Here is a 26,757-nt window from a genome sequence, read left to right as displayed (position 1 = left end):
AGCAAATATACCATAAGGATAAAATAAATGAGGAAGAGAAAAAGAAAAAGGAATTGATGAGCTGTACATACACTGCAAATAAACTCTTAGCTCTAAATTCTTTAACCAAGAACCTAATGGACGTAAAGAAGGATAGGATACCATTGCCCAACTTTGAGGGACCTACACAAAAAAAATAAATAAACATAAATTAAATTAATTAAATTAGTTAATTATATTAATTAAGTTAATTTAAATAAGAAATAAGAATAATTTAAGTTAGTAAAAAGGAAAAATAAGATTAATTTGAACGAATTTAGGTTATTATTGTTTTTAGGGTTTAGGGTTTACCTGGTTCTTATTGATGGCGTCAAATAGAGCTTCTGTCTCAGGAGAAGAGGCAACTAAACCCTTAATTGCAAGACGCAGCTGCTCAAGGGTTTGTGCGATGGTTTGTAACAAACACGAGAAGCGAGACGCCTCTTGTACAAAGAAAACACCTGCATACACCATCCGCAAACCCTAAACCCTAAGCTCCAAACCCTTCAGCCGGCAGGGACGTGCCCAAGACACTTCTTTACAGATGTGCCGGGAATGCTATGCATGATGATTAGCGTTTAGGGTCTAGGGTTTAGGTGATGCATTGTGCTGCCGTTTTGAGTTTCTGTGTCTCCAGTTGCCACCTTCCCTGGGGTTTAGGGTTTAGTGATTAGGGTTTGGGGTTTTGGGTTTGTTGCTATGAGCAGAACGTTGTACCGAGCGCATCTTGTGGGTGTTTGTGTGCATCTGCGTCATTTTCTGCTGCTGTTGTTGTCTCTGCTGTTCCGGTTGCTCCTGATGCTGCTGCTGATGCTGCTGCTGCTGCTGCTTCTTTTGCTGCAGCAACAGCTTTAGACACATCTACTGTCTTTGGCTCCAGCAGCAAATTCAGGCAGCTGCCAATTCGCTGCTGTATCTGCTCAACTCTTGAGAGCAGTAGCTGCTCTGCGGCAGACCCTCCTGCTGCTGCTGCTTCCCTGCAACACAAACCCTAAAACCTAAACCCTACACCCTACACCCCTAACCGTAAGCGCCATAAACCCTAAGCCCTAAACCCTAAGGCAGCAGTGTCCCGGTTATATGGCTTATTTGAGTCTCCCAACATATCCTAGGAGACACCAAAAGGGAGACAAATAGAAGAAAAGGAAAGCAGTAAAAGAAGATGAGGCAGATAAGAAGAAAAAGCATACAGATATAACGGGAAGATAGGGGAGCAACAAATGCGTACAGAGGCTGCAGGCTGTGTAGCTGCTGCAGCAGCTGTCTCCCCCTGTCTCTTTCTAGCAGCACAGCCGCAGATGCATGCAGCCCCAGTAGTTGAGGGGATGCTGCTGCTTGCGACTGCAGCATAGCAAAGGCGACGTCCAAATCCTCCTCCAGCCCAATCGGCCCCACACCTACACACAAACCCTAAACCCTAAACCCTAAACCCTGCACCCTAAAGCCTACACCCTATATCCTCTTACCTAAACCCTAAACCCTAGAACGCTATACCGTATACATACATACACCGTGTCCCTCCATATCTTTTATCTTCTAGGGTTTAGGGTTTAGGGTTTAGAGTTTGCATACCTTTGTCTGCGAGTGCTTGTGGGTCTTGTAAAATATTATCCTTAAGGATATTTTCTGCTAGACATCGAAGACAGCGGGAGTCCCAATTAGTGGTTAATCGACCACCATAAGTAACTTCGCAAACAAGACGACGAAGAGGGTCTAAAGAAGTAGAAGAGGCAGACGAAGGCGTTTCTCCTCCTACAGTTTCTCCGAAGGTCCATATACACCGCAATAAAGTTAATGATGCACCTAAATCGGCTGCACCGAATCTGTAAGATTCGTTCCATCCCAAGGAACCGAAACTACTCCTCTCCTATTAAATGACACACACAAACCCTAAGCCCTAAACCCTAAACCAACAATAAACAATAATCCCTAAGCCCTAAACAATAAACAAAAAACAATAAAACAACATACAATAAATATATCTAAGAGAAGTTGCACTTTCCCTGAAGCTTGAACATGCAACTCACCGTACACCTTAAACCCTAAACCCTACCTGTGCAATGGCATGGAAGAGCAAAAGAGACAGTTTGAGTACTCTCCAACATCGAAGTGTGTCTTTGTCTCCTTTTTCTATAATTGGTTGTTGCTTTAGCTCATTAAACCCTTCTTGGAGACAGGGCCTGCAGAAGATACTAACACTAAATTAATAGAGATTATCTTTCCGTTCCTTTACACATAAACTCCTTTGCGATGGATATTCGTTTTGAAGGGTTTAGGGTTTAGCTTATATTGTCTAGTCCTCGCATTGTTTGGGGTTCTTTACGGTTTGTGGTGTAGGGTACAGTGTTTAGGGTCTGTGGTTTAGGGTTTAGTGCTTAGGGTTTAGAGGGTTACAGGAGTCCTGTGGGTTTTTCGAGAGCGAATTTGAGGGTTTTTTGGAGAATAGAAGAGGGGAAGAAATCGGCAGGAAGGGAAGTTAAGAAAAGACGGAAATTAGGGTTAATTAAAACATCTTTGTTGCCCGCATTCAAACCCTCATAATTAGAGGATATTACATTTGTATGCACTCTTGAGCTGTCTATACACTCGATTACTTTCTGTAACTCCGCCATCCAACTCTTCGCCAAGTGGCAATTCTGCAGTAAAACCCAGCCCCCCTCTCTGCGCATTCATGCACACATTCATGTATGCATGCATGCAGGCAAGCACACACAAGTATGGCCACACATTCAGTCGGTGTACGTACACCCGATGCACAAGCTGTACAGACAGGCTGTAAATCTGCACTCATGCCCAATGGTTTACAAGGGTTTAGGTTAACCTTTACCGCAAAACTGCTTAGGTTTAAGGTTTAGGGTTTAGGGTTATTTCTTCAGGGTTCAGGATTTAGGGTTTACGGGTGTTACCGAATTGCGTTAGCGAGAACTTTGGATGCCTTAGGCCATTGTCCTCTTCCTAGAGAGATGCAATCGAACCGCGGTTTAGGGTTTTGCTGCTCAGCAAGAGAAAAGAAGGAAGATGTGGGGTCTGCTCCTGGCGAGAGCAGCACAAGCAGCGGGTTGCTGCTGTCGCTGCAGCTAACAACTTGCTCTAAGGAAGGAGAACTTAACTCAGAGAAGGATGGGCCAAGCACTTGCTCAACCACTTCTAATGCAAATGCAGCAACCTGAAACACAAACAAGACCCTACAGGGTTTAGGGTTTGGCGAATACAGTCGGACTGCTGTCCAACTTGGTCCCAGGGTTTGTTAGGGTTTGGTAGCGCATAGTAATGATTATTACGGGTTTTTACTGTTTATTATGGTTTGTTTTCGTCTATTAGGGTTTAGTGCTTATGAGGGTTTAGCGGTTAGGGGATCAATTACGTCTGAGGGTGTATGAGGGTTTGCAGCTATGCAAATAATGCCTGTCAGTTAATTCGGGCCTCGGAGGGTTTCTGAGGGTGTATGATTGTGAATTAGGATTAATGAGTGCGAATTAGGGTTTACAGCTTCTTGCTTGACAATGGAAAGTAGAAGCATGGTCTCAAATGCCCTAAACACTCTTTCTTCTTCTTTAAAGAGGGGAGGGACTTGTTTATGGATAGCGGCGGTTTGTAGCCATTGTCTCCATTTGTCTGTCTCTGCTACTATATGGACGGGGAAACGTTGAAGAGAGGAGACAGCAGCAGAAAGGGACAGTAGCTGCTGCCATTGCTGCTGCTGCAGCAACTCTGGCACAGGATTCGGCCTGCTGCTGTCGTCCGTCTCGTTGCTGCTGCAATCTTCCGACCCCCATGCCATTCCCCCCATCAGCAGCTCACTCGCCTGAGTTCGCACAAGCCCTAAACCCTAAACCCGGTTTCGCACATACTGCCCCTTCTAGAAGATGTACTCCAAAACATCCTTTTGTTTGGAAGCCCACACGCAAAACACAATGCAGGATATAGAGTCTAACTATCACGGTTTAGGGTTTAGGGTTTAGGGTTTATGGAACCTCGGATGCTTCGGGGAACTTTTCCCTTTTGAGGACTTCGGCTGCGACTGCGAAGGCGAAAGGCAATTTGTCTTTTTCAAAGAGGCCAGTGAGGGTTTGTGAATAAACCGCTAAACTTGCTGCTTCTACAAGAGCACGGATCCTATCTTCATTGGTTGCTATTGCGGCTGCTGTTGCCGCTGCTGCTGCTGCAGTTGGTGTAACAATTGGGGTTTCCGTCGCTCCCGTTGGTGGAGATAGTTGCAAGTCGGTTGCAGGCATTGCTGCTGCTAAGCCGTCTGACGATGCTGCTGCCTCTCCTGCAGCAGGGCCTTGCTGCAGCTGGTATTCCTGGTGCTGCTCCTTAATAGCTTCTGTGAAAGCTTTTAGGAAGAGCTCAAGGCTGCAAGTATACATAGGGTTTAGGGTTTGGAGCTGCTGGGCTGTAAAGAAGAGAAGAGACCCTCTAGATGCCGCGGGTTTAAAACATTTACTTATTGCTTCTAAGTCACTCATTACTATTGCTGCTTCTTTTAGTCTCTCTGCTACTGCCGCTGCTGTCTCTCTTGCTTCCTCCAGGGTGTCTGTTAGCTGCGCGTCGTCTAATATGCTGCCTCCACATGTAGACAGCAGACGCAGCATCGTCTCCTCCTAAAGCCCACAAACCAGAAACCCTATAGGTTTTAGAGTTTAAAGTTTCAGAGCTTCCTACAGTTTATGGGCTACACTGCATAGAAGCTTCCACAAGCAAACAATTCCCCCCAACATATGCTACCTCCTGTGTTTGCTTCTGCTTGCGCTCCAAGGTTTAGCGTTAGGGTTTAGGGTTTAGGGTTTACCAATTCCTGGAGCTGTCTCTGGTCAATCGCATTTTGTATTTGTATTTGAGTCTTCTGCCTCTCCGCCTCAGGGTTTTCGATTAAAACAATTTCAACCAGCAGCTGCTGCTCTAAACCCTCACGGGTGACAGAGAAGTCCACGATAGACAACTGAAACCAACGCACCAAAACCTCAACCCTAAACCCTCAGCCGAGCAGCCAGATATATCGCACACGCTTGCAAATGGCTACACTGTTGCAAGTCATTGGAGCTTGTTTTCCTCTGGGTTTTCCAACCCGACAGTGATGATAGCTTACGAGGGTTTAGGTGTCTTTGTGGTTTAGGCGGATTAGGGTATAGGGTTTGTGAAGACAGTTACGGTTTCCAAACCTTTGTAGTTTGCTAGAGTTAAGATTTAATCCCCTCGTTTAGTGTTTAGTGCTTAGGGCTTAGGGTTTCTTTCCTGCATAGCGATGTCTGGAAGGTAGTGAGGGTTTGGCAGTTTTGTCGTGAAGATAAGAGAGAAGTTCTTCTCTACTCGGATGTCCATACCCCCGAGGAAAACCCTCGGCGGGTTTTCGAGGGCTTGCTGCGGCTGCTGCAGCGGCAGCCGCAGCAAAGGGGAGAAGAAAGGTGGTATATCCTCTTCGATGTCCTCCACCTGTACAGACAGTCCAAACCTTATGCACTAAAGCTTTGCAGTCCTCCTTGACAAAGCCGGGTCATCCACAGAGCACAATATGCAGCTGCTAAGCACTTAGGGTGTAGGGTTTAGTATTTTCCGCCTTGTGGTTGGGGAGCATAGCGGCTGCTTGGGACTTTGGGTTTTGTAGAGACTTGCGAATTAGGGTTTTGTTTTAGGGTTTAGGGTTTTCTTACGAGAAGGGTTTGTCCGATGCGGACGCAATTGGCGAGTATATTTTGGATTTTATTGGTAGTAGGGTTTACAACAACAAGTTGATTCTTCTTTCGATTCTTTTTTAACCAACTTTTTGCTTGCTGCTGGGGATCGATTATTAACGCAGATCTTCCTAATTCAATTGTTCTTAAAATCACCAGCGCTCCAAAAGTAGAGGACGAATCGCCTGGTAAACCCTGCAACAAACCCTCAACCCTTAAAGGCAAACCTCCCAACAAGCCCTAAACCGTTACAGGAGAACTCTGCAACGAACACTACAGCCCTACAGGCAAAAACCCTGCAACAAACCCTGAAGCCTTAACTGCAAACTCGGCTGTCAATTTTACTGCTACTGTTGGTACTGGTGGTGCTGCTGCAATAGTGGTTCACCTGCATGCGCCACTCGTTGATCTCGACGGGGCTGGACATAATGTCTCGTAGGTCAAATCCAGGGGAGCATGCAATTTGGTGCTGCTGCAGCAGCTGCTGCCAATGCTGCTGCAGCCTTTCCCTATAAAACTCCATCAAAGGCCCCAAGTATATTAAACTTGCTGCAGCAAGGAGACTGTCTCCTTCTAAAGAAGACAAATGCTGCGCTGCTGCAGCGAGAGATTCTCGCCAACGCACCTTTCACGCACACAAATCCCAACCCTACACCCTACACCCTTAACTGCATCCACAGAGAGCGGCAATAGCCGAACACGAAAGCAAGAGGTACATATGCAAGATTAGAGGATCGGAAGGGTGATTCAAACAGTTGCAAAAATTAGCACTTAGGGTTTGCATTAAGCTTGTTGAATTAGCGTTTCTGCTAGAAGGCGAATTGAGTTTTCTAAAGTGGGGCGTCTGAATTGGCATTTAGGGTTTAGGGTTTGTTACCGCTTCTTTGGTAAGCCCCTGGGTAAGGAAGTTGGCTCTGTTAAGTCTTGTTTGACAAAGAAGCGTCTCCTTTTCAAGTGTCTCCTTCTCGCGCAGTTGCTGCTGCAACTCCTGCTCCATTTGCTGCACCTTTGCTTGCACCTGTCGGCAGCGGTTTTGTGATTCTTTTAACGCCTCGTCTGCCTCTGCGAGCTGTACATACACTCTAAATACGCAGCACCATCCTCTAGGGTTTACGGGTTTTCAGTTAAAGACAGTGGAGTTTAGGGTTTAGACCCCACTTGCAGCAACCGAGGAAGCTGGCTATGCTTATGATTTCCATACGTCATGGGTTATTGTCTTTCAGGATTAAGGTTCAGGATGTAAGGTTGATTGTGTATTTACCCTTTCGCTGCGTTGAGGGTTTAGGGTTTAGGGCTTACCCGTGCGTTAAGCTCTTCAACTTTCTTTCTTTTCGGCTCAACTTCTTTTGAAATCTTCGCATATTTGTTTATAGCCAATACCCACATGCATAGGGACATGGCGGCCACAGATTGCTTTCCCACTACTTCAGGCGTGAAGTCCGGCCTAACACACACAAACCCTTGACCCTAAACCCTAAAACAACTGAACACTTGGGTTCTAGGGCTTATTGTCCACAGCTCACTCCTGGGGAATAAACATTTGCCATACAAAGTTTAGAGTTTAGAGTTTAGGGTTTAGGCTTTAGGGTTTAAGCTCTAGAGTCTAGTGATGATACCGCTGGAGAATCTTTTCGAGCTTTTTGAGAGTTGTGGGAGATATATGCTCTTTATCAAATGACGTCAGACGATTCAAAAACCCTAAAACCACAAAAACTCTAAACCCTAAACCCTAAGCCCTCCGTCTACTCCCAGGTCATTGAAAACCATTCATGCATGTATGCATGGAAATCGAGCTAAAGGGAGGAATAGAAGGAATCCACTAAATGCAGCAGAAGAAAGGTAAATGCACAAGCTCAAGAGAGCTAAAACAAACCTGTATCGGCAAGGACCTTCCTACACTGCTCCCACTCCGTCTTCTCTCCTAATATAGTGCAGACAGCCTCCATTGTTAACATGACAAGAGGGGGAGGTTTCGCGAAGGATTTGATTTCTGTAATATCGCGCTTATCCAGGGAATCGAGAGAAGCTGCGGGATAAAAACAAGGGTTTAGAGTTTAGGGTCTAGGGTGTAGCGTTGGGGGAGCGAAAAGGGAGCCACACAGTCTACAGAGCCCAAGTGAAGAAGATGAAACACGCAATAACCAAAGACAGCAAACAGGCCTTAAAAGAAGAAACGTTACAAACCACTGAAAACGTAAACGAAAAAGTAACCAAGAAGAAAAGAGCAAAAAGGAAAACAAACAGCAAACAACGATAGAGCTCTCTAGGCCATTTAAAGCCACATCTATACATGAGAAACCCTATCCCGAGGCCCTAAATCCTAAACCACACGGCAATGCAAACCCTTGCAGCACTGCCTGATTCCGCGGCACCTTCCACCGTTTGAGCTTCAACGCCTTGTTGGCCGGAGTTGTTTGCCCAGGGTTTAGGGTTTACAAGTGTTTAGGGATTATTAGGGTTTACAAAGAGCTGCTTCTAAGGCAGGCAATGCCTCATCAAACTCCTGTTGAGCCTCTGCCTGCAACGCCAATGCTGCACTTCTATGCTGCGCAACAATTTCTCCTTCCTTAGAAACATTCTTTTCTTCTGCCTCCGCCACTGCCTTGTCCGCCTCAACTTGCTGCGACGCAAATCCTAGACCTCAAACCCTGAACCCTAAACCCTCGTAACCGCAGATACGGTGCCGGTCGCCGCCCTGGTGACTTGCTGGCGGGATCCGTACCCTAACCACTAAACTGTAGGCCGAACGGTGTAACCGCCAATCGCTAGAACCAACTAGCCCCTGCCTCAACCCTCAACCCTAAACCCTAAACTTTGCGTTTACCTTGAGGAGGGCTTCTGCCTTTGCATGCTTCTCCTGTAGGACGGGCCTCAGCTGCTGCAGCTCTCCTTGCAGCTGCTTGACTTGAACTGCTGCTGCTTCTAATTGAGCAATACCAGAACTCAGCAGCTGCAGCTTTGAATTCAAAGCACTTCGGCGTTGGCCCAGCAGCTGCTCACAAACCCAAGGTTTTAGGGTTTAGGTTTAGGGTTTACGTTTTAGGTTTCAGTACGGGTTAGGTAGATAGTGTTTAGAGTTGAGGGTTTAGGGTTTAGGGTTTAGGGTTTACAATGTTGAAGAGAGAGATGAAGTCAAGGAATGCTTTCGGGACGACATAAACAATTCTCCTCTCCCTTTCATAAAAGTGTTTTGCTTCTGCTTCTGCGCTAAGATGGATATCTACGCAGAGTTGGGATAGTGTTTTCTTGTGCTGCTGTTGCTGTTGCTGTCGCTGCTGCTGCTGTTGCTGCTGTTGTTGTTGTGATTGTTCCTGCTGCTCCTCTGGTTGCTGTTGCTGCAGCTGCTGCAGTTGCGGCTGTTGCAGCTGCGGCGTTGAAGCAGCAAATAGGTGAGCAGCAACATCAGATAAAGCAGAAGCTCCCCATACACTGAAAAATAAATATATAAAAGCTTTATTAAGTCCTGCATTTCTTCTAAGTCTTGCTCGAAGACTGCTACCAATAGGAGACAGACAAAGGCATATTCGTAGTCTTTTTAATATATTATCTCTAAACAAACTTAATATAAACTCGGTGCTGGTGCTGCTGCTAGTGCTGCTGCTGCTGGGGGTGGCGCTGCTGCTGATCAAACCACCAGCCACAGCAGCAGAGGTCAAGTCCGAAACAATCATCTCCACGGAGTCCGAATCCAGCAAACCATGCACCTACACACAAACCCTACATCCTAAACCATAAACCCTAAACCCTAGCCCCTGAACACTGTTTACATTCCAAACACTAAATCGCCCAAACAAACAACTGGTTTGTGATAGCAGTTTCTGTGTAGTGGCCCCTAGGCAAAATCAAGCTTTAAACCCTAAACCCTAAACCCTGAGCCCAAAAGCTCAAACCCGTAACCCTAAACCCTAAACTATGGATCCACCCGACCTCTCCGGTATTGGCAATGGCGTCTGCATATTCGAGTATTTGCTCATCTAGTATTTGGCTGTCATTAACCAAAAAGATTGTTTCTTTTCCTCCACTAAGACCGGCGCTCATTAGAACATCTTTAAGGTCCTCACGGAACTTGTTAAGTGCTGCGCTGCTGCGGCTGGTGGTGCTGGTGGTGGTGGTGCTAGTGTTGCTGCTGCCAGTTATTGAAGAGGATCCAGCCTCCATGCCACTACCGCCACTGCTGCTGCTGCTTGTGGTACTCTGCTGCTGCTGCTGCGAGCCGGTCCAAGAGTCTCCTGCAGAGTCCTTGCTGCCGTCGGCATGGCATTCAAATTCTTTCTGCAACAGTAAATGCATGCAAATGCTGCTGCGAATTTGCTGTAGCAGCAGATGAGGCGCTGCATATACAATCTTTGCTTGTTTCATTCTCATCTTTTATCTTTTGTTATTTGTCTCTTTTTTCTGTGTCTTCCCTTCTTTATATCTGTCGCTATGCTCTAGTATATGGCTGTCTTTGTGTGCTATAGCAGCAGGAGTGGCAGCAGCTGCTGCTGCCGCCGCCACTCCTGCTGCTGTTGCGGTTTCTGCTGCTGCTGTCGTTGCTTCTGCAATTGTTGTTAATCCTATGATTCCTGTTGGTGTTGACTCCTATTATTATTTTGGCTAAAATGAGCAAAGATCGATAAGCAAACATACTAAAGCATAGCCCCGAATGCATGCAGCAATTCTTGCAGTGGTTTGTTTGCCTGTTGCCCCCACACCGAGAAGAATGACATTTCCTTGGGGATATTTGAGGTGTCGGCAGAGGGCAACAATGCGTTCTGCTGCCTCTGGAAAGAAGACAACAGGGTTTGCTGCTGCTCCTGTTGTATCGCCTTCCGTGCCTGTCTGCAGCATGCTAGCTGCTTCTTCGCTGTATTGATGCAGAAGCAGCAGCAGCTGCTCCATAGGTGGAGCCTCGCGGTAATGCAGCTGCCCCCTGGAGAAGCAATCGCCCCATAAGTTCAAGTAATTCCCACTTTTCTGTTGCTGTTGCTGCTGCTGCTGGGCTGCAGCAGCCGCTGCAGCAGAATAATACAACCGCCGCGTCGCTAAATCCCTCAACAACTCCTCCAACCACTCTCCCTCCTCCCGGCTCATCAGACGGTCTCCAAATGTCCTCTTGCACTCGTGCATCCACAGCCTGAAACCACAAATACTAAACCATAAAACCTACACACTAATCCCTGACCCCTAAAGCCTAAACCGTAAAATCAGGTACACGCCAAAAGCCCCTTACACGCCAACACCTTGGTCGTTCCACCTCGCAAGAAACAATGATAAAGCCATAACCGCAAACACCAAACCCTAAAACCTGAACAGTAAACAGGCACCTGACAAATGCATTTCTTGGGGCAATTGCATCTGCATCTGCAGATATTAGGCCTTGGAACAGATTCTTAAGGTGACGGAAATTGAACAAATATGTTGGCCGCGAGGGCGTTGGCAGCAAAGTCATCTTCACTTGTCTATAGAGCTCTGTGCGCCCAACTCTCGCAAACCCTAAACCCTAAACCCTAAACCCTGAACTTTAAACCCTAGACCCCAAAGGCCAACCCTAACGCGAGCCGCCTTGAAATGTGCCTTCAGACAGGGGAAACTCCAGCTGTTCGCTGAGGGGGATTCGAGGAATAGGATTTCGGGTTTACGGTTTAGCGTTGAGGATCGTACCAATGCTAGCATCAACGATGGCCTTAGCCTGAACTCGGAGCTCCTGTTTCGCCCCCTGAAGAGCACGGAATTCCACGAAAACCCTAAACCCTAAAGTTTCAACCCAACACATTCTAGAAGAGCGCCTACAGGTTAAACCCTCACCAATGTGCTCTACGCCGTGAACCCAAGCCTCATCCCATGGGCCGTAAGACCCAAACGCTTTGGCTATGCACCCTAAACCCCCACCGGAACTCCTCAGGAGTGTTTACGGGTATGTCTGTAGGGGCTTGGGGCCTTGAGTGGGTGTATGAGAGTATTAGATGGTATACAGTGGGTTTGAATGACTGTAGACTCATAATGAGGATTTCCGACGTTTACGCATAAGGCTTCAGAGGGTTTATAACCGACTAGTTTCGCTATTGAGGGTTTCCCTCGTGTATGATTCGCATTTGTTTGTGTGTGCGAGGACGAGAGTTTACGAGGGTTAAGGAGGGAGTTTGAAAGCTAATGAGTATTTACGAGTGTTTCTGAGGTTTTAGGCTATTTGAAAAATGTAGACAACAACAATAAGGGTTAAATTGGTGCATTGTGGGTGTCCAAGGGTTTACAATCTAGGGTTTAGGGTTTACGATGTGTGCGAAGTGGGTTTCAAGGATGGTCTGGAAGATCTTTTGAGTAGAACAATCATCCATATCAGAAACTAAAATGCCTTGGAAGTGTCTAGACAGCCGAGGAGAGAGAAGAGGACGACCAGCTGTGGGGTCAGCAACAGAAAGAATAAAGAAGAGCCTCTCAACCGCTTTCCAGTGCATGCGTTTCAAGTCATAGAAGCCCTGAACACACCTAAACCTTAAGTCCCCAAACCCTAAACCCTAGGCCCCAAAACATGCCTTAACAATCAGCAAGACCCTACGCCCTAACCCTTAACCTTTGAAAGCCATAAACGTGCAAACACTAGAAACAAAGTTCACACCCTACGTCATATGCCTTCAACCCTCAACACGAAGCACGAAGCGATACAGCCTCCTCCGATGCAGCGGTCGGCTCTAGGGTTTAGGTCCCCGATGTTGGGTTTGAGGGCTTAGGGTTTACGAAGTACTTTGAATTCTTCTATTTGCCTGATGAGCTCAGCTGTTGGCTGAGACCCGAAACTGTCAGGAAGAGGTAGGTTGCAATCATCTAACCAAACAATGCAATCGTGGTTGGCTGGAGGTCCTAGCTGCACACAGTAAACCCTAAACCCTAAACACGAAACAATACACGGTTGTTTGGCAGGCGCACCAGAGGGTTTGGCTGATTTACGTTCATTACGAGTCATCCCGTCAATAAATAGTCTACCCAACCGAAGAAGCCTCGGAATCTAGAGTCTAGGGTTTAGGGTTTAGAGCTTATGGTAAAGGGTTTGACCAGGGCTTTTCGCTTCGTCTCGAGTTTGGATTCAAGGAGCGCCTGCAAGGTTGCAGGTTTTATGTTTGAGGAAAACCCTAAAGAAATAACTTGAACCCTCTCTTCGCGCTGCTTTTGTTGCAGCAGTTGTTTCATTAAAGCCGTCTTTCCTGCTCCGCTAGGTCCTAAACCCTCACAGAACAACAACAACGGCGTCTTAACCTTACAGTCTAAACCATAGTACTGCTGCCAACACTGTAGCCCCTGCGGTTAAGAGGAAAGCTTCATGTGGGTGTGTGCGGTAGAGAACGGTGTGGGATATGCAGGTATGGTGGCCTAGTGTCTGTTGTCTACTGTTACTGTTTAGTGCTTAGGGTTAAGGGTACCGCTGAGGAGAATAGGTATTTTTCCTTTGATGAGAAGTTCTACCATAGAACGCATGCGAATGGTTTCTTTGGAGGGAACGAGGAGGGAGTGGAAATCTGCAGTAAGATCGATGGGATCGTCGGGGATCGTCTTCTCCCAAGGGATAAAGTAGGCTTTATGTCTCTTAGCCTTTTCTAAGGCTTGAGGGTCTGTAAGTTTTATTTTGGTTTCCTTTGGTGGGGGTTTGTCTCCTCCAGCTCCTTCTTCTCGAGGGCTCGGCAGGCTCGGCAGTGGCTCTTCTTCCAGTGTAGGTACACCTGAATTGCTGCGCTTGCATGTAAGAGAGGCATTTGCTTTCAGCTGTATATTTAAGCATAAATCAAGCACATCTGCTCCCCGAGGTAAAGATACATACTCTTCAAATAAATCCTCACAAAAACGAGAAAAAGAAAACACATCTTGCATGCAGCCGCTGCCGCCAACACTCCAGACGAAGCAGAAAAAGAAACAAGGGGCCAACAAAAACTCTAACTCCTCTGGGGTGTACAGACATCTCGGAGGGTCTGCATGCACGCTGCTCGCGCGCTGAGACATGCGACGGCCTTCACGCAATACATAACATCAAACCCTAAACTCAAACCACTTGCAATAAACCCTAATTAGTTCCCTTAATGCTACATACGCACCCCATGTTCACCGCACACTGGTTATGGGGTGCCCGTACGAAACACTAGGGTTAGGGGGTTGAGTCACGGTTTATTGACAGGGTTTATGGTTTAAGGCGCCCGCTAATCGTTAGGGTTTGTTGTACTGTTAGGGTTTAGGGTTTACTTTTGCTGTCAGTCGGTTCCCTGTTTCCCTTTTGTCTTGGGTCGGGAGCCGTCGGGTGTACAGGCAGTTCGAGTAGCGCTATGAGCATTCGGAATATTGATTGAACAATTGCCTCTGCGCTAAGCGTGCTGGTGCTGCTGCTGCTGCCGCTGCTGTTGGTGTTGTTGCCGTCGTTGCCGTTGTTATTGTTGTTGTTATTGTTATCTGAATCACCACTTGCTTTCTCGGATTGAAGGAAGACTTGACAAGGAGGAATCGAAAGCTCAAAGAGGCCCCGCAAAGAACAAATAAACTCGCGGGGCACCAAATCCGCCAGTCTGTGCACCGCAGCCCCAATATACGCACACCCAAAGATTTAGGGTTTAGGGTTTATGATTTGCGTGTGAAGGCTGGAACAACTCTAAAGCGAGCTCACCTCACATGCAAAGGCAGCAACCGCAAGGACAGCAAAACAGCAACAGCAACAGCAACGAAAGCGAAAGAAGCAGCAGCAGTAGCAGTAGCCGCACCAGCTCTAGCAGCAGCACCAGCAGCACCAGCAGCACAGCAACAGACCTTGCAAGATATGCTTCCATGATATGCTTCCAGTGGAGTACTTGAGAGGAGACATAAAGCATCCCGCAGCGACTGACAGTTGCAGGCGATGCAGCCTCTAAATCAGAGACTTCAAATAGAAGGCGAATCGAAGGAGTTAAGCGGATTCTCTCACCTGCGCAAACCCTAAACCTTAAACCCTAAACCCTAAAACGCCTAGGGAACCCTCAACCGTAAACCATCATTTTAAATTCCAACGCACACATTAACTGGTCAAGGCGGAAGACTACACTAAACGTGCAAGGAAAATCCTTCACCGTCAAACACAAACCATAAGCCCTAAACACTAATCCGTAGGTTGGAACCCTTAATAGATACAGGGAAGGATTTTAGCAGGGCAGGCAACTGCTGGAGCAGTGGTTTTGAGATCAACCAGGACGATTCGAAGCTTGTTTAGGGCCTAGGGCTTACAGAGCGTCTGCCTGTCCTAAAATACGTTATTGACAGTTTATGGTTTACGGTATACCGTTGGGTATACAGAGCATTTGCTAGCTATCGATTATTTAGGGTTTAGGGTCTAGGGTTTACCATTGGGTAGACAGAGCATTTGGTTGTCATCAAGTACAGTATTGAGGGATTCAACCCAAAGTGAGTCGATGGGTCCATCGAAGATAAGGATTTGCTTTTTAGGTTTCGATTGATTTTCTGCATATTCACGAATAATTAAACTTGAAATTCCGTCACTCCATTCTTTTGTTGTTTCATTAAAAACTCCCAATAATTCTGCTGTTGTTACTGCCTTAGGATTCACTGTGCGGCATTGCACTGCAGCAGCAGCAGGTCCCCAGATGCTGCTGCTGCTGCTCATTCTGCTGCTCAGTCTGTTGCTGCTGCTGCTGGTGCTGCGGTCACGAGATGCGGAATCGTCTTCTCCAGCCGCTTCCTCATCAGCCTCTTCTGCTGCCTCTTCTGTTCCTCCTGCTGCTGCGCCGCCGCCGCCACCACCACTGCTGCTGCTGCTGCTATTTGTTGCTCCAGAAGTGCTGCTTGTTGTTGCATCTGCGTCGGTATCGGCATCTTCAGCAGCAGAAGCAGCAGCAGACCACGCAAAAGAAAGAGAATGTGTTGCAGCAGAAATCGTGCTACTCTTCCCTGTACCCGCTGAACCCAAGACAATTGTCCCTCGGCGCGACTCCAACAATTGACGCAAGTAAACCCCCAATTGAACACTTTCCGCGTGAGGCACCAAGCTGCACACCCACAAGCACTAAATCCATAACCCTTAACCCTAAACCAAAATCAACGCCAAGCCTTTCATCTCACTTAACCATAAAACCGTATGTACAAAACTCGACGTGCTACACCCGACGCGAGAAAACGTCCATAAAACAGAAGGCTACAGTCTAAACAATAGACTCTACAACGGCATATCAAGCCCTAAACCCTAAATCTTAAACCCTAGGCGATGTACAACAGCAACGATGAGGACAAACTTCAGGGACTGTCGGCTGAGTAGTAGAAGTTCGAACATAGAAGTTCGAGCTAAATTATAAAACCCACACACGTCACTACCCTAAACGTTAAACCCTAAACCCTAAAGCCTACTCGAGAAACTTCATGGCTTCCCGAATTTCTTGTTCAATAGCATTTTCCTTGTCTGCTTCCTCAAGAACTTGAGGGAAGAAATCCTGAAGAAGAGCTTGGAAGATGGGCTTATCTTCAGCCGTAAACTTGGATTCGTTTGAATCTCTTCGTCACAAAACACCCAAGACCTTAACTCCAGACCTTAGCACCCCAAACCGAAACCCTAATATATAAACCCTAGACCCCAGAGCTGAGATTCAGAACCGCCAGCTGCACGATCCAACCAGAGTAGACCAGAAAACACGCTTATGTGCTCATCGCACCGACCCCACATCAAAATCGCAAACCCTAAGCCCTAAACCCTAAAACCCTACTCCATTATCACCTGATAGCCTGGGCGAGGGCTGCTTCTTCCGATTTGTTTGGGTGTTCTCTCCTGATTTCTCCTGCTCTCAACAGCGCAGCCTTGGCTGCCCTGAGGCCGAAGTCGTAGTGAATTTGGGGCGACAGCTGAACAGCACTGCCACAAACCGTAAACCCTAAACCCTAGCCCCTAAACCCTAGACATGAAATTGGTAGAGCGGTGTGTGGTTGTACGTAACTGGCACAAGCGCGGTGCATGGTGGGGAGGCAATCAGGATGGGAGGGTTTATTAAGGGTGCTGCATTTAGGGTTAAGGGTTTGCCTGCTGGGCGCAGAGCTTGAAGAACTTGACAAATTTGTTTGCTAGGGTCTTCGAGTGTTTAAACCCTTGAGCAAAGATAGTAATTTCAGCGATTGCCTCAAAGTCAGGGACAACCATCGCAACGGGGCGGAAGAGACACTGCAGATTCTGTGGCAGTTCTGCTCTTCCTCCATAATTAGGGTTAAGGGTTGAGAAGATGCCGCAGCTAGCACATACAGACGGCCCGTCCTGAAACCAAACAACAACAGCAGCAGTAACACCACCATCAGCAGCAAGAACAGCAGCAAAAGCAGCAGTAGCAGCAGTTGCTTGCAACCCTCCTGAAGTTCATGCAGTAAAGACCCTCGCTCTTCCCTCATCCCATTCGAGCTCCAAATCCTCCTACTGTTGGGGTTTGCATGCATGCATGCACACACAGACGCATGCATGCACTTATGCACGCGTGCATACATGAATGCGTGCCCAGGCTCATGCATGCGTGCGTTTACGTGGGGCTTGTCTGTAGTAGGGCCTTGGGGATTGGTGGTGGCTGCAGTCATGAGGAGATGGCGCATGCGCAGCAGTTGCTGAGCAACGACAGATAAAACCTCCAAGTCCAATCGATTGAATTCATCCAAACACGCCCAGGCGCCGCTAGCCAGCACACCTGCACAAAGCCTAAGCACTAAACGCTAAACCCTAAACCCTAGCTGATGGATGGTCAAACACCGCATGCAGAAAGAAGCGCAGGAGCAGCAACAATAAGCAAACAACAACAACCAACAACAAACAAAGTAAACGCAAAACTAACACCAGCAAGCGAAAAGATGAAGAACACTATATAAAAGAGAACATGCAAAATAGGGTTTGCTGACCTGCAAAGACTTTATCCAATACGTACAAATCGACAGCCTCGGAACAGTTCAAAACGACACACAAAAACCCTAACACTTTAGCCAGTTCTTTTACTGTTTCTGTTTTTCCTGACCCTGCAGGCCCTGCTATGCTGCTGTTCAAAAATAATTCCTTTAACGCAGCTGAATAAACAGACAAGAACACGAATTCACAGACACAGACACACGCATAGAGATGTGCAGGCGTGCATGCGTAGACAACTAGTTTACATAGAAATCAGGGTTTAGGGTTCTGTTCCGGCTGATGATCTGTAAAGGGTTTATTGTTTAGGGTTTGCGGACTGGTGATGGTTAGCCAGCAGCGGTCTGTAAGAGGAGTTATGACCAGCCGCTGTGGGGCCCCTAAATATTCGTTTCCGTAGCTAAATTCAGCTGTTAGCTGCACAATGGAAATTGATTCAATTTCGTCGTCCCAGTAGTGTCTCAGCTGCTTCTGCCAGTCAAACCTGATCCGCACACCCTAAATGCTAAAGCCTAAACCCTTAACCCTTAACCCTCAACCCGAAAGCAAAACCACTAAACCCTTGAATGCTGCTCGTGCAAAACTCTAATTCTCGAGCTGCGAAAACCTAAAGCGCACGCATTCAGCCCTAAGCCCTAAACCCTAGAGTTGTTGGTGGTGAGGTTTCTCACCCATCAGGGTTTGTGAGGTTTATCTGGATGAGGGTTTCGAGCACATCGCGGTTGTGGAGGGTTTGAATTGCCAACGCAGAGACGGCAAAACGCTGAAGCGGAGACAAATCGCGATGAACAGTTGCTGTCAGCTGCTGCAACAGCAGAAGCTGCTGCTGCTGCACCATCTCCAGCTGCTGCCCGCCAGCTGCAGCAGAACCAATAAAGGAACATATAAGCTACAAGTCTACGCACTAACCAAAGCAGATGGCAGAAGAAAAAGAAAGAAGAGGCACGAATACGCAACAACCCTAAACCCTAAATCCTCGATTCTACGTTGCTTAAAAAGGCAGCGGAAGCAGCAAAACGCTAACCACTAAACCCCCAAAACTCTTGTATTTTCGAGGCCTTTAGTGGTTATGGTTTAGTACTTTCTAGGGTTTACTTGAGAGCGCTTCTTCGACATCCATCGTCCAAAAGAGTTGCGATAGGCAGGCAGAGATTTGCGCTGGGGTTTGGAACACCCACTCGTTTGGTGGCTGTCCATACACCTGAGCTTTTGTTGTTTTCATTAGGGTTTGGATCGTCTTCTTCATTGTCATTTCCAAGTCAGTTAACCACTTCTCCACGGGACCACGCAACTTAAAGCTCTTGTAAAATGGCACGCGCTCTCCCTCCGCGGATATCATTCCTAAAAGCAGAGTTTAGGGCTTACCGTTTAGGGTTTAGGGTTTTGCGATTTATGGATGCACGGAAGTAGGCTCTTCAGCACTCTTTCACGACTGCTGCGTGCTGCACTGTCACCCCGACAGTATCGTGCTCGAATTTATGATTTAGGGCCTAGGGCTTCCGCCACCTGCTAAGTCGGGGTTCTTCCCATCGCCTTCTTGCCACAACGAATAAAGATTTGCAAAGCACTTCCGCAGGATTGGCTCAACAGACTTGAGTTGTCTGCCTTGGCTGACAAGACCCAAAAGTTCTTTGTTGGACAAAAAGTAGAAGCGCGGGAATAACTCCCTTTTGCTCTGCAAAAACACCGGCAAACCCCAAAGCCTAAACCCTAAATCCTAAACTCTACACCCTACACCAGGATACTCGCTGTGGTTGGGGGGTTGTATCTGAGCGTCTTGCTGTTTAGGGTTTAAGATTTAGGCTTTACACACCTGTAGGTAGTCTTCGAGTCCGCGTTTGACTTCATCGAGAGTAGAGGAGAGCTTTTTGAGGGTTTCCAATCTTCCTTCTTTGTTGCATGCATTGAGGCAGATATTATATTCTAAAACATCGAGATAAATAGTTTTAATTTGCGCATCTGCTGCAGCAAACTTTGATGCCTCAGATGCCAATTGTTTGCGAATATCCGCAGAACTAAATATTGCATGCAAAGACAGCCAACTGCTCTGTACTGCCTGCCACTCTTCGAGTGTATCTTGAACTCGGGCTAAGTCGCCCTGCAACTCTTCCACCTCCGTTCTCATAAATGCGCCAAATGGCGAAGCTGTACGCACACCCTAAACCCTGAACCCCAATTCCTTTACACCCGAACATACACCCAGCACACACAAATCTTGGAAAATACAAGCACGACGCAAACAGCAAACACTCCCACAGTCGAAACAACTACAAACCCTAAATCCTAAAAGCTACCGAAAAAGCACTAAACCCTAGGCCTGAACACTGAACTGTCTACCCAAAGGCTTGTGCGTAAAGTCCGACACCCACAAAGTGCATAAACCCCTCACAGTCCTAAACCCTTCAATGCCAACGGGATCCTCGAAACCCTAAACCCTAAACATCCGATACGCACCAGCAATAGTGTTGACGCTAACAAGTGAGTCATCGAGAGTGGCAATGACATCGTCAAGACACCCGAGAATAGAGACATTGTCTTTGGAAACCCTTTTATTAACTAGCGGCAGCTGCAAAGAATCCCAAGTTTGCCTCAATGAGTGCAGCAAACCCTCAAGGGTTTCCTCGGCTGTAGCATCCGATGATAGCGTCTGCAGCCCAACCCAGACAAGACCCTATTCTTAAACCACAAACCCTAATTAACCATACCCGCAGCTGTGCAATTCAAATACATGTGTCGGGGTTCTCCCATTGCGCGATTTGAGCTAGGAGTATTTTTGAAGGTGTTTATTGTGGGCCTCTTGATAGGGTTTAGGGTTTAGGACAAATGTACGAGAATTTCGGGTGTTTCCTTGAGGCGTTTGATGCTGGCGAGGTCGTTGAGAAGAAGGGTCTCTGACTTTAAATCTACTTCATCACCAATTAAACCCTTAATTGCATTCCAATGTCTTTGCCGCAAGGCAGGGTTTCTCAGAGCCTTAGCAACAGCGAGGGATTCTCTGCAAGATGCAAGGGAGATTTGAAGGGTTTGGTATAGTGGCTGACACCCCAAAAGACCTGCCAAACCTTGCAGGCTCTTGGAAAAACCCTGGACACAAACAATTTGACAAACCCTAAACCCTAAACGTCACATGCTTGTGGCTCCCCCTGGACATCTCTGTGGCTTTTGTTCAACCCTAAAAGGGCAGAAACCCCCCAAACCTCAGGGCTTGTGGTTTAGCGTCTAGGGTTTAGGGGTTGGCGTGCCTGAACGGTGGTTTGAATCTGCGGGATGTCCGCCTTCCAGAACAACTGTTGTCCCATAGAGGCGCTGAATTCCTCGAACTCTGTTTTTAACTGCAAACACTTTTCTAAGTCCTTGAACAACTGCATTGTCTCCTCGAAACCCTCGAACGGGGTCGGATCCACCCGCAGAACCTCCTCGCACCTGGACAAACCCTAAACGCTAAACTGTACATCCTAAGCCGTAGCATGCGTCGGAGGGCACAACTTTGGAAGTAAAATGAACCAGAGATTGACGAAGCGTTTAGGACAAAGGGGGGCTCTTTTGGTAATTAGATGAGCTAACCTCTTGCATTTTTCCACTTCTGTCTTTAAATCTTGCAGTTGTTTATCGAGACTGTGGAGAATAGGCTCTACTTGGCTTAAGGTAGTTTCTGCTTCATATAGTTTAGGATCGCGTAGATCCTGTTGCAGCACTGCAAGCTTATCTCTTATGAGAGGAGTACAAGCCTCCAATTCCTCTTGGAAACGCTTTATACTTCCTTCTACAGAATAAGCTGCAAACTGCAGTTGCGTTCTGAGAAAAGAGCCACAAATTAGGGTTTAGGGTTAGGGGTTCTGGGGTCTACAGAATAAGCTGCAAGCTGCAGATGCCTCCTGCGAAAAGTGCCAAAGATTCGGATTTAGGGCGTATGTTTTAGAGGCTATGGCTTAACGTTTGGGGATTAGGGCTTTGGAATTCTAGGGTCTAGGCTTTTGGGTCCTGGGCCGAGGGTTTGCTGATGTGGTTTGAGGGATTTGGGTTTCAGACTTAGATAGTAGGGTTTATGGTTTGGGGCTTACCGGAGGCCCGCAAGTCCCTGAGAGAGTTCGGCAAAAAGGGTTTTGGTGGTTGCATCGATTCTTAATGAAACCCTCTTTAAAATATCCAGGAGTCCAGACACCCGAAGAGCATTTGCTTCGATTGCAGGTAGGGTTTCCTTCTGCGTCTCCGCTAAGAAACAGTTGAAGTCCACGTACTGCAAACACAGCCTAAACCCTAAACCCCAACTCCTAACTCCTAAAATCTAAATTCGGGATGCGTTCTCTAAGAACAGACGACCAGCAGCCCAAACCAGAAGCTTGCTAGAAGCCCTGCGGCAACTCCTTTTGCAGCCAGCAGATGCAACAAACATACCGTAAACCTTAAACCCTAAACCCTAAACATGATACCGTAGTTCTTGGGGCTTACGGAGTTTATATCTTGAGGAACAACTGAAAGTTTTGCATTGGTTGTTGATATTTCCTGGAGCAGTTTTGTCATGCTGCTATTTGCCAGCTGCGGCGCAAACCCTTAAAACCCTAAACACTAAACCCTAAACCGTAAAGCCTGAACCCAAGGGCGTTCAGCAAATGCACCAGTCTTGTGACATGTTCTTGAGAGATGTTGAACTGCGGACGCACGTGGGAACGAGAATTTAGGGTTTAGCGTTTAGGGTATATTAGGGTTTAGGGATTGGTGTATGTGGATCCCTGCCTGTGGCAAGTAGCTTTGAATCGAGCCCATTGATCTCTTAAGGGATGGCAAAAGGGTTTTCTGCAAACGAGAGATATCTAAACAAAACAAACCCTGGCCCAATTGAGGAGATAAAGAAGAGACTTCGTCAGCATCTCGCTGCCACGCGCTCAGGGTTTGGCTGCATATACACCCGCACAACCCTGCCAACAAGGGTTTAGGGTTTAGGTTTTAGTGTTTAGGGCTAGGAGCTCCCCTTCAAGGGTCAGGGGTCATGTCCCAGGCCCTGCCCCTTAATAACTAAGGTGTAGCATTTAGGATTGGGGAATGGGGCGCCGGAAGCTAGGCTGTACGGTGCAGGGCTTAGGGTTTAGGGTTTAGGGTTTGGGCGGTCGACGCACTCAAAGTCAGTCACTTCCATCTTCTCCAGGGCGGCGGTGGAGAGGCTTTCGCTATTGTTATAAACCTCAACATATTTCTGCAAGCAACATGTTCCCGAAACCTTAACCCATAAACCATAAACCCTAACCCAAAACCCTAAGTTGTATTGAGCTGCATGTGCATCTCTGTTTGCTGCGTATGCCGCCCGATTCATTCTGTTGTTGAGTGTTCTTCTGTGTTAAATAGGTACAACCGCTTGTTGCTGGTTTATTGCTTTAGGGTTTAGGGCTTAGTGATTAGGGTTTGGCTCACAGTAAAGCCCTCTGCAGCTGCAGTGACCCTATCAAAGAGAGAATCGACAAGCTCGAGGGTTTTGCGTGTTAACTGTGGCAAAGATGATTCTTCGCTCTGTAAAAAGGATGGGAAGGAGCGGCAGGCTGTTTCCTCTCCTATAGAGTCTGTTGACACAAACCCTAAACCCTAAACCCTAAACCTTACACTCTAGTGCATAAACCCTACTATTCATGTTGTACAAGCGACACCCTAGACCCTAAACCCTGAGTCACCGTGTTTCTTTGTGAGACATTGGCAGCTGTTGTAGGAGAAGAAGGTCCCTCTCCGTTTCACTAGATACAAGGTTTAGGGTTTAGGGCTTCGGGTTTACCGAAGCCTGTTAAGGGACTTGTGAATGCCGCCATTTCATCAGCAGTAATAAACGAAGCAGTAGAAGAAAGAACAGAAAATGTCTCAGAAAGAATGCCTCGAAAGAATTCGACAAAGGCGGACCTAAGAATAGTTGCAGCAACACGGCAGCTAAATCCTTGTAGGGTTTAGGGTTTAGGGTTTAGGGTTTGGAGTTTTGTGTCGCCTCTAAGTTGTGCCTGTGGTGTCTCCTTTCCCTTGTAATGTCTCTCCTCTTGTTTCCTTACTTTTGAGGAGACAGCGATACACCGGAGCGGCTAAGCTCGAGCTGTACGAGCAGCAAGGGTTTGGTGCCAGACAGAACAGAACCTGCTGTTGCTGCTGCTGCTGCTGTTGCTGCTGCTCCCCCAGCGCTGCGGCCTCTGGAATCCCCCAGCTTCCTTGCATTCTGTTGCAAACGACGCTGCTGCTGCTGCTGAGGCTTCCGCTGCTGCTGCTGCTGTTGCTGCGATTGCTGCTGCTGTTGTTGCTGCTGGGAGCCGTCCCCTTCCTTTGCCATCTTTTCAAACGACGCCTGAGGAACAATCAATTCAACATGTCCTCTAAACCCTAATCCCTAAGTCACAGACCCTAAACCCTAAACTCTACACAACAAACCTTAAATCGTACAACCCAAAGCATACGCCTAAACTGTAAACCCTAAACCGTAAACCCTAATTTTTGGCTGACAAGTCCATCGATGAGTCTTTGGGTAGCGTTTCTGGCGAAGTCCATTAGAGCGGCCTCGAAGAGGTATTGACAAACTCTAATAAAGCGAACAAGTCGCCTACATTGCATGCGAGTTGTTGCTTTCTCTGTATAAGAGACAGAAAGCCCCCCTTGAGGGTTGCTTCTATGGGTGTTCCGGCTTGCAAGACTACTAATGCCGTGAAGGCCACGGCGCTCAAAACCTCGAGCTGAGCACAGCACACGGTAAACCCTAAACCCTAAACCCTAAACAATTGTTCAACAACAGCGTCTCAAAGCAATTGAACTTCCCAGTAGATTGCTGCCAGCTGGGAACCCATGGCGTTTTACCCATAGGGTCTAGGTTTGCGGTTCAGGGTTTATGAAATAGGGTTTATGGTTTTGCCTCTAGGGTTTAGGGTTTTGCCTGGCTGCTGCATTTCGTCTCCCCTTTGGCTGTGTCCAAACCCGCTGCACTGCAGGAAGTCTTGGAGAGAGTTCGCGCAGGCCTTTTGAATCTGCATGCGCAACTGCAGACCCTAAACCCTAAACCCTACGACACAGACCCTAGACCATAGACCCGGACTCTAAACCCTAGACCGTAGACCCGAAACCCTACACCCTAAAATCGCACTCTAAACCCTAAACCCTCAACTCTGAACCTTAGATCATGAACCCTCCTGTAGTAGGATGTTTGTTGTTTACTTCTGAAACGACAGCTGCCCAGAGCCTTTGAAGTCCTGTTGCGAATTGTTGTTGTTTGCTTTTTTGTAGTTCTTCTATCTGCTGTAGTGACACCACAGAATCTCCTGGAGCTGTTAATACATCCCATGTTGCAACTTTCATTGCAAGGGAGCGAACAGAACATAAAGAAGGACCAAGAATTTTATTAAGAGGAAATAAATTCTTCTCTAAAACTTCGGCACAATTCCTGCAACATCATACAACCCACAAACCCTAAACCCTTCTCGAGGGTTTCCAAACCCTATTTTGCAGCTGAGGCCTCCGCGGCGTCCCGTTTCACCTCCTACAGTATAGGGGTTTGTTGATTAGGGTTTATAAGGAATAGACCCGACTTGTTGTTAAGGGTTTATTAGGACTGATGGAGACTAGGCTTTTAGGTTTTATAAGTAGGGTTTATTAGGAGTAACGTGTGAGGGTTTAGTAGATATATACCTGAATCGCATTTCCCTCATGGCGGTTTTCCAGAGGGCGATCATCCTCCATTTAGGATAATTAGAGAAGAAAGGAACTTGAATAAGAGAAGCATATAATTCTTGTTCTTTTTTCCATTGATGTACAGATAAACAATCTGTTCCTTTTGCAGCATTATAATGCAATACTGCATGCGTTGACAATGTTAAATAATCTTGAGGGTTTATGGCGTCAAATGGTACAATCTCGTAACTGTAAGGACCTCGCCTGTCCATACAAACAAAACCCTAAATCCTAACACGCCATTGTGCCCCCTACGCTAAAGCCTACAATGCAACCCCCTAAATGCTATCAGTCACCCTTAGCTGAGAGGTCAAACCCTCATTGGATGGTGTAAGCCTTCTAACACTGCTCTAATGCAGCAACCGCTATGCAGCAGCAGCAGCAGCAGCAGCAATAACAGCAACAGTAACAGCGCCAGAGACAGCAGCAGCACAGCAGCAGCAACAGCAACGGCAGCCACATCAGCAGCAGCAGCAGCAAACCTGTTCATGTAGCAGAACTCATCCGCTAATGATCTGTGTCCCAGCACTAAGTCTATGAATTCCGACGGCTGTAAGTGCGTGGTCTGCTGCTGCTGCTGCTGCTGAGCATTGCTGTCCGTTGCAGCAGCACCAGTTAACTGAACCAAAGACAACAGAGCTGCTTTTTTCACAGAGGATAGATAAAAGACAACAGCAACAACAGCAGCACAAGAAGCAGTGGCAGCAGCAGCAAACCGTTACAGCAGCAACAGTAGTACTAACAGCAGCAACTGCAGTAGCCACAGCAGCAGCAACAGGCGTATGAGTGGCTAACTGCATGCAACGGCCAATACAACATCTTTTGCTTGCCCTTCCCACTCTGTCGTTTCTAATGACACCGATGGTCTGCTCGTTATCTCTCTGTTGCACTTGTTGTTGCTGCTGCTGCTGTTGCTGTTGCTGTTGCTGCTGCTGCGCTGCTGCTGCTGCAGCTGCAGCTGCTGCTAGCGCTGCGGTCTTTTTTGTTTTTGCCTTTGCAGCTTCCGCGTCCTCGAGCTGTTTCAGCAGCACACAGGTGGGAGCAACGCATGTGTGTGGCATTGGATAACCAGGAGGCAGAGTATATGAGGGGATATGCCCTCTTGCTGCTGCTGTTGCTGCTGCTTCATTTGCTGCTGCTGCTCGGGAGTTCGGCGCGGCGGCAGTCATTTGGGTAGGCGAATCGGCATCCTGTGCAGGAACAGGCAGCACCCCGCTTGAGACGCTTAGGGTTTATGGTTGATACTCGATGGTTTGGGGTTTAGGGTTTAGCGTTGAGGGTTAGAAGAACTCTGCACATAGGCTTTGGGGCGCGACGGGCTTGCGTGCACTGGGCGGTGAGTGTTTCTGCCCCAACCTTAAACCCTATATCCCAAACCCTTAACCATAGACCCCAAGAGCTGAGGCCTAGCGGCTGCTGGCTAGAGGTGGAAGAAGGCAGTGCAAACCCTAACTCTTCCTAGAAGCCTATACTGTAAACCCTAAACCGTCCTCTATAGCACACCTGAGCTACACCTTCCGA

The 26,757-nt window shown here is 47.4% G+C and overlaps 2 protein-coding genes across 2 annotated transcripts in view; both read right to left on the bottom strand.

The window, feature by feature from the left end:
* Window positions 1-330: 330 nt before the first annotated feature.
* EMWEY_00030280 (Dynein heavy chain family protein, related) lies at window positions 331-18,895 on the bottom strand (the record flags this gene model as incomplete). The annotated part of the gene is made up of 37 exons (XM_013481609.1): window positions 331-479; window positions 736-995; window positions 1,247-1,415; window positions 1,591-1,885; window positions 2,613-2,679; window positions 2,925-3,184; window positions 3,506-3,823; window positions 3,993-4,622; window positions 4,811-4,960; window positions 5,329-5,451; window positions 6,079-6,315; window positions 6,568-6,759; window positions 6,990-7,134; window positions 7,307-7,388; window positions 7,564-7,716; window positions 8,154-8,310; window positions 8,515-8,682; window positions 8,801-9,394; window positions 9,618-9,962; window positions 10,320-10,806; window positions 10,997-11,141; window positions 11,334-11,388; window positions 11,945-12,148; window positions 12,415-12,534; window positions 12,723-12,886; window positions 13,088-13,669; window positions 13,899-14,215; window positions 14,454-14,607; window positions 15,021-15,682; window positions 16,038-16,181; window positions 16,402-16,536; window positions 16,766-16,929; window positions 17,190-17,347; window positions 17,556-17,717; window positions 17,877-18,040; window positions 18,228-18,414; window positions 18,652-18,895. Coding segments are annotated over 37 exons (8,742 nt in total), but the record flags the coding sequence as incomplete, so codon positions are not given.
* A 144-nt stretch (window positions 18,896-19,039) lies between these two features.
* EMWEY_00030270 (hypothetical protein, conserved) overlaps window positions 19,040-26,757 on the bottom strand; it is a gene marked incomplete at both ends in the record, with an annotated part of 7,760 nt that continues 42 nt past the window's right edge. The window contains 19 exons of the mRNA XM_013481608.1: window positions 19,040-19,231; window positions 19,370-19,701; window positions 20,011-20,203; window positions 20,386-20,640; window positions 20,805-20,979; window positions 21,121-21,351; window positions 21,618-21,793; window positions 22,006-22,106; window positions 22,383-22,450; window positions 22,671-22,771; window positions 22,963-23,099; window positions 23,315-23,436; window positions 23,580-23,866; window positions 24,123-24,248; window positions 24,724-24,949; window positions 25,195-25,440; window positions 25,719-25,855; window positions 26,076-26,426; window positions 26,740-26,757. The exon at window positions 26,740-26,757 is cut by the window's right edge and continues 42 nt beyond it. Of these exons, the coding sequence (XP_013337062.1) occupies window positions 19,040-19,231; window positions 19,370-19,701; window positions 20,011-20,203; window positions 20,386-20,640; window positions 20,805-20,979; window positions 21,121-21,351; window positions 21,618-21,793; window positions 22,006-22,106; window positions 22,383-22,450; window positions 22,671-22,771; window positions 22,963-23,099; window positions 23,315-23,436; window positions 23,580-23,866; window positions 24,123-24,248; window positions 24,724-24,949; window positions 25,195-25,440; window positions 25,719-25,855; window positions 26,076-26,426; window positions 26,740-26,757 (3,474 nt within the window). The remainder of the gene's footprint in view (window positions 19,232-19,369; window positions 19,702-20,010; window positions 20,204-20,385; window positions 20,641-20,804; window positions 20,980-21,120; window positions 21,352-21,617; window positions 21,794-22,005; window positions 22,107-22,382; window positions 22,451-22,670; window positions 22,772-22,962; window positions 23,100-23,314; window positions 23,437-23,579; window positions 23,867-24,122; window positions 24,249-24,723; window positions 24,950-25,194; window positions 25,441-25,718; window positions 25,856-26,075; window positions 26,427-26,739) is intronic.

The sequence above is a fragment of the Eimeria maxima genome, genomic scaffold, assembly GCF_000499605.1.
Source record: "Eimeria maxima Weybridge genomic scaffold, Emw_scaff366, whole genome shotgun sequence".
In the NCBI taxonomy this organism is placed as follows: Eukaryota; Apicomplexa; class Conoidasida; order Eucoccidiorida; family Eimeriidae; genus Eimeria; species Eimeria maxima.
This window is presented reverse-complemented; position numbering and strand designations above follow the sequence as displayed.